We start from the raw sequence: 9,149 nt of genomic DNA on the forward strand, positions 1-9,149 counted from the left end.
CTAAAATTTCAACTCATAAACCCATGAGACGATACAGGCCCCCTAACCCCCCCCCCCTCTAACAATCTCTATAATAAATGAAAATGGAGAAAAGAATGCTCCTTGGTCCTATGGCCCTTATACCAAAGTAGAGGCCAATGAGCGGGTGCACATGGGCATAAACATAGGTGGTTTTTTTGAGTTTTACAGGGTTGAGGCATCATTTCGCCACCCTCTGTGTCTAATGTAGGGTTCATTTCCCCTAATTGAATATTTATTGTAGGTGATCTGCAAATGTATTAAGTGATTCCTGAGATTAACAAGTAAAATTCTTTCACTTTGAAAAAGAAATAGGTCCAAAGAAATTCAAAAAAAAAAATATATATATATATATATATGATATCTAATCAAATTTGTGCAAGAAATGATTCTGGTTAGAATTACTCCAACCATTAAAAAACCCTTGGATAGGATGACTCCAAAGACATGATACAAGTGTAGACACCGAATTTTGTCACCCCCTGGCAATGATGACAATATGAAGGATTACATGTTGGATATTTTAGACTTGAAGAATTTTCAAACTTGGAGTAGAAAATGACCATTTTTTCCTATAAACTTTCAAGAGAAAATGTTTTCAAAAATTAGAATTCGATGTTGTGGATTATTGTTGTTTGTCCCCTCAAGTCGGACATTACACTTTGATGCGAGAACTAAACGAATCGACGCCCGATTCTCTCTTTCATTATATGATCCGGGTCACTACTTTATGCATATTTTTGTAAAGGTTCCCGATCGAGACTGAATCGTGTCTCACATCATTGGATAGTGCTCGGACTGAGCTTTCTAATGACATATTACATGTCGAATTCCGACAACCGGTTTGAAAGATATGACCCCCGAAAGTTGACTCCAAAGTTCGGTATCAGATTCCATTCCGAGCAACCAAAGCGTGCCACATGGCGCCCAAACCCCTTTGTCCAAAAGCAAGGCTTTTTGGACAATTCTCTATAGTGTTTTAGTCCCACATCGGAAATATGAAAGAATTGTCCCAAGTCCCAAGGCTATAAGAATAGCCCTTCCCCTCTTCCAAAAGGGAGGAAAAAAATTGAGAAAAATTGGAGAGAAGGAATATGGCCCCATGAAGGTTTTTGCTAATTCCCTCTCTCTAAATAAATAATTCCTCCAAGTAAAAATCTTTGAATGTGTAATCCTTCCTTGAGCCGGGAGACTTAGTCCGATTCGGTTCGATTCGGTTCGATTTTGGTCTTGAAGCACAAGGGTTATCTCCCCTTGTTTCTTGATTAAAGCCGGTTTAAGGTATTTTTCTTTTCTATTAGAACTAGTTTATCTAATTTAATAGATTAATTTCTAATTTATTAATATTTGATTTTTTTAGATTAATTATGTTTAATTAGTCTCAATTTGGTTTAATGCGGTTTATCAGATGTAAATTGATTTATTCCGGTCCGATTAAAAATATTCAGGTTTAATTGATTCTTTTAGCTTAGTTAAGTTTAATTGTTTTTTTTACATGTTTACCTTTATTTGGTTTAGTTTTTAAGTTACTTTTGTTCTTTTAATCTGGACCCTCGGATCAGAATTTTTCATATAACCTAATCTTCCTTTCTTCTTCTTCTTCTTTTTCTTCTTCTTCTTCCCCTCTTCTTTTCTCTTTTACTATGGCCGAAACCCCATCTCCTTCTCTATCTCTTTTTTATTTTATTTTCTTTTTCTTGTGTTCATTTTCTTTTGTTTATTCATTTCATTTTATTTATTTATTTATTTATCTTTGTAATTCAAATTGTAATATGCTCCCAACCCCTATCATTGTGTGACATTTCTCCCATTTCACTTTTGCCTTCGCTGCGTTTTAATTAATTCTCCGTGTTTCAATTAATATTTTTAGGGGATTCCATATGGAGTCCTAGGGTCACTCTAATCCAGCCCCTTAGGATCGAGGGCTGAAACCGATTGGGTTTTGCTCATTATTTTTTAATCATATGATAACCATGGGGTTTCACTAATTTCTATTAAGTTAGGGTTTTGAATCAGCAAATGAATATATGGGACGTAGTTTAGGGCGTGTTTAGTTTAGGACGGGCGTGGCTGGCCCCTCAAACCGGCTCGTAGCATTAGGTGCGTATTGGGGATTCGGGTTTTCCTACTATCTCCTATCTTTTGTACTCCAACATTCACTTGCATTAGTGTAGTATTAATTTAGATTAATTAAAGTAACTTAGTTAATGTAATTAGTCATTTCAACTGTTGTTTATTTAATTGTGGTTTGTTAATTTAGCTTTTTTAAATCATTGCATTTGATTTCTTCATTCAATTCAATTTATTAAACTTGTGTAATTACCAATCTTTTTCCCTCTAGGGGTTTGTTTATTTTAATCAATCAACTAATTAGTTATTTAATGTAGGATAATTAACTAGATTAATTAGTTAAAAGATTCTCTTCTCATTAGATTAACTAGGGTTTTGAAAAATGTTTAACTCATCTTAGGATTAGCTTAAAGTAGACATAATTAGTCCAATTAGGTTTCATAATTAATTTAATTAAACCTTAGGTTTAGTTTAATCCTCCTATACTAGATTAGGTAGATTAGAAAAAATGCAGTCATTCAATGTAATTAGCCCATTTAACTTTTCTAATTTAATTAGGCCCCATTTAATTTAAAAATATTTTTACCAATTAGATTAAGGAGGATTGCAATAATTTATTTCACAAATTACTAAGGATTAGGATTAACCATTTTAACTGATTCAATTTAGGATTTCATAAATTCATTAATCATCCATCTAGGTTAGACTCAATTAATCGAATTAGTTTAATTTAGGGTTTCATAAGTTGCTAAACTAATCCTAGGTTTAGGCTTATTTCATTAGCTTAATCTAAGACTCATAATACATTAATTAAATCATTTAGGCTTATTTAAATAGTGTAATCATTTCATTATTTGCATCATAACCTAGCTAGCATAATTTAGACATTTGGTTTAGGGTTTTCACATGTCATGCTTAGATACCTAGTTTAGGGTTTTCAGTGACCTAGATTTAGGACTAGTTAGTAGGGTACAAACAAACTTCGGTCAAACAAAAAGAGACCGGCCTTCGGGTCGGGCAGACTGGGTGCCTAACACCTTCCCAGTCTGTCACTTGACACTTGCCCAGAATCTTGGTGCAAACTAGCCTTATCCATCAGAGTCATTAGTCTCTCTCCCTTGATTGGGGGAGACATTTATGGTCCTAGACCCTTTTCTAGGTGGCGACTCCCTTTTACCCATAGCGTGTATCCCCCCCTTGGCATTTGACGACCAGGGGATACTATCTCATCTCATTAGGGTTGAACCCTAGAGCGTGTGTACACGCGCTACGTGCAGTATCGCGATCCCGCGGCGGGGGCGGAGGTCCATGGTACCTACAGTGGCGACTCTGCTGGGGATGTCAGACTCTTGATTGACCATTGTTTGTATAGTTTGTTTGTACCTTATTGTTGTATATTGACATGTTATTTTTCACTTTTCATCACTTGCATACACTTCTTGCATTGAGCACAGCATGCCTTACCCTTATTCACCCCCGTGGTGTAGCTGTCAGGGTCCCTTACATATGTTTGGGCCGCCCCCAGTTACATCACACCCCTTGATACCGTACCATTTAGGTTTGGAATACTGAACTTATCGGCGAGGGTGTTACCTTGCGTGCTTGAGGGAGATCACACACATTTAGGTGTGCCCAAAGAGACACAATCGGTTAACACTCTGAGTTCGATATGCTCGAGCCATTCCCCTATTGGTATATCAAAGGGACCACGTACCTCTGATTCATTCCGTATATACGGGTGATAGGTATATCGGTCCTGTCAAGGTAGCCTTTCCGGTCCTAAACCTAGCCAACATGCATCATGTACTCGGACATAGAACCAATGGCTAGGATCAACACAACTAATGTAATATTGTTTGCGGTTCATGTTGGAACCCCTTGTAGTCATTTTTACCCGTCTCAATCTACCATTCACCAATAGAAGGATTGGATTTATCATTAACATTAAAGGTGCTAGTGTTTATAACTACACCAGTTGTTGATTCTTACAACTGCACCGTATGATTGGTACCGTGGCTATATGCTAACACCACCAGTCCGATGTGGTATAGGTCTCAACCTGGTAAAGGTTTCACACATGCTACCTCGATGTTAATGATGGACCCAAATTCGTCCACCACGGTTTTCGGTGATTGATTCGATGTAGATCCGCCTACATGGAAGTTCTTACATGAACCACCTTGTTTGATCTATCAATTGAGAGTCTCTTCAACTTAGGGGCACTTCCTTTTGGTTTACCGCTAAGTTGATGCCACTCTCATTTGAGCTGACTCTTGTTTGGTCTAGTTATCCTTGTTTGTGTATGCTTTGACCCTAGTTATGCTCACGTAGGAGAATGTACTTGTTACCATCTCATCCTTTCTTTTGTCCATTTTCCAGTACCAAGAAGGAGTGTAATCCGAAGTTTCACTCTCTCATCATATTCTACCCAGTTGAGGCACCATTTCTCGTCAGGAAAGCCATTCCCTACCCTTGTGGGTCAGAGGTCCCAATTCAAGTAGACTAGTGAGGCTTTCGCCAGAACCCTCGTTAGAAGTGTTTCCCGTTTCCCCAAAGGGTACAGATACCATGAGTCAAGATAACATTTCACCAGCAAATCCCGACTCCATGGAGGCCCGTGTCACTAAGATTGAGGAGATGTTAGCAAACTTAACTGCGATGATGCAAGCTCAGGTTGGTGGTGCTCGACCGGCAGAAGTTCAGGACCAACGGAGCCGTCTCCATAGTCCTAGGGTTGTTCCTCACCTCAATGTGTTAGGTGTTGAGGATGATGTTGTGATTGACAATAGCCCTGCTATAGGAAAGTCTGAAAGTCTTGAGAACCAAGAGTTGAAGGATAAAGTTAGTCGCCTTGAACACTTGATCAGGAACCTTAAAGGTGTTGAAGATCAAATCATTGATACAGAAGGGTTGTGTTTCTTTCCTCATGTTAGGTTGCCAGAAAAATTTAAATGGACCTCTGAAAAGTTTGATGGTAGGGGTGATCCCCGTACTCACTTAAGATCTTTTATTGGCCAGTTGAGGGGAGGCTGAGGCTTCACGGATGAGCAACTGGGGCAGGCCTTCCAATTTTCACTGACTGGTGCTGCTCACCATTGGCTAATGGCCCTAGATTCTTCCTTAACCCGCACTTGGGATGACATGATGAAGGCGTTTACTCGCCAATACTCCTATAATACAGAGATAGAATTGACCAGGAGAGAGTTGGAAACAACAAAGCAAGCAGCAGGTGAAGGGTTCACTAGCTATTTGAAAAGGTTTCGGGACAAAGCGGCTCAGATGTGGGATAGGCCCAATGAGAGAGAGCAAGTGGGAATGATAGTGAGAGGACTACGAGACCCATACCGAAAGTTTTTGTTTGCTCTCCCCATCCTCAACTTCGATGGTTTGATAGTCGCGGCACAACAAGTCGAGGATGCCATCTTTCAAGAGGAACTCCCCAAAGTGGATCGGTATGCAACTGAGTCCAGTAGTAGCAGAAGACCTCCACAACAGAAAAGCTCAGGGGTCAATGCCATAATGCCTACTCTCCCTTCTGCGGCACCAACATCGTCCACAATGGTAGCTCCGTTCACACTAGAGCAAGGGACAGCTCCTCCCAGTCGACCTAAGAGGCAGTTTGCCAATTTGGGTGCATCCCTGAGTTCAGTTTTTAGCAGATTAGCGAAGGCCGGATTGATTTCTACGATCCAACCAAGGCCTATTCCCGAGCCAAAGCCACGTTGGTATAATCCAGACCTATTCTACCACTATCATTGCCAAGAAGGACATACCACAGATAACTGTTTCAATTTGAAACATGCTATACAGGACCTTTATGATGCTAAAAAGTTTGAGCTCCAACCTAAACAGCATAATGTGACCACAAATCCTCTTCCAAATCACCAATCACTCAATGCTCTTAGTGATGATTTGAAAGAATTTGACCCCACCATCTTTATTAGGCGTCTGTCTATCCAGAGCGACGGGCATGTTCATGTGGTGAAATCGGACGCGAAGCACAAACAGATCAAGACAGTTGAAGGAGAGTTTATGAAGTATCAATCAGAAGCATCTGAGACTCTTGAGATGGTACCCTATTTCAAGAACCTGAATGGTCAATTCATTAAGGAAGTGCATGACTCTTCATACTCTGGGTTTTCAGAACTGTGGCTCGATGAAATATCAGGAAAGGAGTTACCAGGTTTTGAGATCTTCTTTAACTGCGTGGTTGATCGGGCAGAGTCTTAAGCAGCCTAGTAGGCCCATCTGGGGCATCAAGCAGGATTTATGGATGATAGTAAGCTCTTTGGTACAGAAGTTCTGATGATTATAGAAGACAAAGAGGGGTTGGTCATGTCTGGGTTCAAGTCCTTCGGTGTTGTAGGTAGTCAGTCATGTTGTTAGGTATTTCCAGCTTTTTTCCCTTTCGGTTTCGTGTGAGAAGTTTTTTCTTTTTAATTTTGATGTTGTGTCAATCCAATCAAGTTTCCACATGGTGTAATCATTTCAGTTTTTAATGAAATAGTTTATTTTGAGTATTTTTTTTGTTCTCCTCCCCATTTCCATCTCTTGATGATGAATCTTGCAGTGATCTTTTGCCTATTTTCTTCAAAAAAAAAAAGGGAGGGAGCCCATCAGTCATCCGTCATTCATTTTGGTGCCAAAGCCTTGGTAATAAAAGGTCTTGAGCTCTCCACACATTTAATCCCCTTCCAACGAGTAAGGAGCTTAAAGAGAATTTTTCACATCATTCAGCCTATTAAGGGAGGCCATCCTTGGCCGCTAGTTATCCAAAAAAAAAATCCTGAGAAGTTAAACTCCACTAGTTACCCTTTTTGGGCCTAAGCCTATCCTTTGGAAAGCCCATTACGGCCTACCCATATCCCATTACCAAGGTACCCTTCACATATTTAATCCTACTAGCCTCTGGGGTCTGATTAGAAGACATTTTTTGTACTAGAGCCTGATATTGCCAATGTTGGGGAAAAGCACTTTTCCATTTCAAAATTCAATAACAAAAAAAAAATAGCAAAGCTCCAAAGGAAAGAAAGAAAGAAAGGAAAAAAAGAAAAAAAAAGGAGCAAAGCTTTAATCCAAAAGCAATCCAATACCCTAGGCAGGGGCAAGAGAGAAAATTGCTCACAAAAATTGAAGAAAAAGAAAGAAAGCAATAAAGGCAAAAATTGAAGATTCTAGTTAGACCCTGGGGGCACATTTGAGCTTTTACCCTCATTTGGAACCAAGTCCTAATCCCCATTATAACCTAACAAGTCCTCCTAGGCTAAATGTGGTGAGATTTTCTCCGATAACTTCGAGCTCACCCAGTTATGATGGAACTTAATTATCAAGGCTTTACAACCAATACATCACCAGCGGCAGGAACTACGTCCGACCTGATTCCTGATTTACTCAGGATACGTAGGCAGCTTGAGAAGTCAATTTCAAGCTCGGTCCATCCCCTCAATCACCATATTACCTTGTTTTGTTTGGGCTTGATATAAATGTCCTTGCTTGGCTTCCTATTTTGAAGGCGATTTGATCATTGCTACTTTTATCATCAGGAGATGGCCTGCTTAGACTCGAACTCTTTCTCCCGTCTCTTATTTCGACGGATTCCCAAGAGTTTCACCACTTAGTCCTTTCTTCTAAGCCTCCTTAGTTGGCGTGATTTCTCTAGTGAGCTCGTCATTCCATGTAATAGCTCCCAACTCTACACTTGGTAGAACCATTGGGTCTGCATCCTTTTCATATTATTTGATTGGCTTACTACTTATTTCTTAGAGCTTGGGCCATAGACATGATGTTTTGGGTATTTTAAAGAGCCACCCCTCAAGTCTTGAGAAGCAGCCAAAGAAGTTACTACTATCCCCGCTCATAAAATGTGGGCAACATCAGAAAGGTGCACTCACAGGAAAAAGAATGGATCAACATGTTGTGGATGTTCACCATGAGATAAAGATTTAGTTGGAGCAACCGAAGCCATTGCAATTGAAGACATCAGGCTATATTGCCATAAGTTGCAGACACATGCAAGTAATTCATATTCAAGCCAGATTTATTTGAGTTTAGGCCGAGCAAACTGGGGATGTCAGTCTGGGGCAACACTCATTGATGGGTTACCTCCCGTGTTTTAGCTTCGTTCTCATGGTGAAATTTGTTTTGGAAAAACCCTTCTTTGTCATTTTCCAATGTAAACACTTCTCACTCCTTTTTATAGTGGTGGTCATTTACACTCTCTTACGTGAGCATAGTGTTAGGATTTGCATGACTAATCTTTTTTCTAACCAATCAGGTTGATGTTTGTTTAAATTTAATTGCAATATCATTACATCTCATGATTAAAATGTTGAACATTTAAGATTTTTCGGTATTAAACCTCAAATGCATCAGCTCATGAAGATGGGTTCAATGGTTCTTTACACCATGACCAATTCCATTTCAAGTCCGGTTATTTACACCGAAGATTGGGCTTGACGGTTATTTACACCAATGTCAGCTCCATTTCAAGTCTGGTTATTTATACCGAAGATTGGTTCAGATGGTTCTTTACACCATTTCCAATTCCATTTCAAGTCCGGTTATTTACACCGAAGATTGGGTCTAACGGTTATTTACACCAATGTCAGCTCCATTTCAAGTCCGGTTATTTATACCGAAGATTGGTTCAGATGGTTCTTTACACCATTGCCGATTTCATTTCAAGTTCGGTTATTTACACCGAAGATCGGGCCTGGCGGTTATTTACACCAATGTCAGCTCCATTTCAAGTCCGGTTATTTACACCGAAGATTGGTTCAGATGGTTCTTTACACCATTGCCAATTCCATTTCAAGTCCGGTTATTTACACCGAAGATTGGTTCAATGGTTCTTTACACCATTGCCAATTCCATTTCAATTCCGATTATTTACACTGAAGATTGGTTCGGATGGTTCTTTACACCAATGCCAACTCCATTTCAAGTCCGGTTATTTACACCGAAGATTGGTTCAATGGTTTTTTACACCATGGCCAATTCCATTTCAAGTCCGGTTATTTACACCGAAGATTGGTTCAATGGTTCTTTACACCATTGCCAAT

General features: G+C 39.6%; 1 protein-coding gene across 1 annotated transcript; it reads left to right on the forward strand.

The window, feature by feature from the left end:
- The first annotated feature begins 1,240 nt into the window (after nucleotides 1-1,240).
- Nucleotides 1,241-7,110, forward strand: LOC122068516. The gene is made up of 2 exons (XM_042632390.1): nucleotides 1,241-1,299; nucleotides 4,468-7,110. Exon 2 carries the CDS (start codon nucleotides 5,191-5,193, stop codon nucleotides 6,316-6,318), a length of 1,128 nt encoding a protein of 375 aa, XP_042488324.1. The 5' UTR covers nucleotides 1,241-1,299; nucleotides 4,468-5,190; the 3' UTR covers nucleotides 6,319-7,110.
- The last annotated feature ends 2,039 nt before the right edge of the window (nucleotides 7,111-9,149 follow it).

This window comes from Macadamia integrifolia, unplaced genomic scaffold, assembly GCF_013358625.1.
Source record: "Macadamia integrifolia cultivar HAES 741 unplaced genomic scaffold, SCU_Mint_v3 scaffold404, whole genome shotgun sequence".
Lineage (NCBI taxonomy): Eukaryota > Viridiplantae > Streptophyta > Magnoliopsida > Proteales > Proteaceae > Macadamia > Macadamia integrifolia.

Coding starts and splice junctions, on each gene's coding strand:
- LOC122068516 (XM_042632390.1), top strand. CDS start 5,191: ATGGCCCTAGATTCTTCCTTAACCCGCACTTGGGATGACATGATGAAG.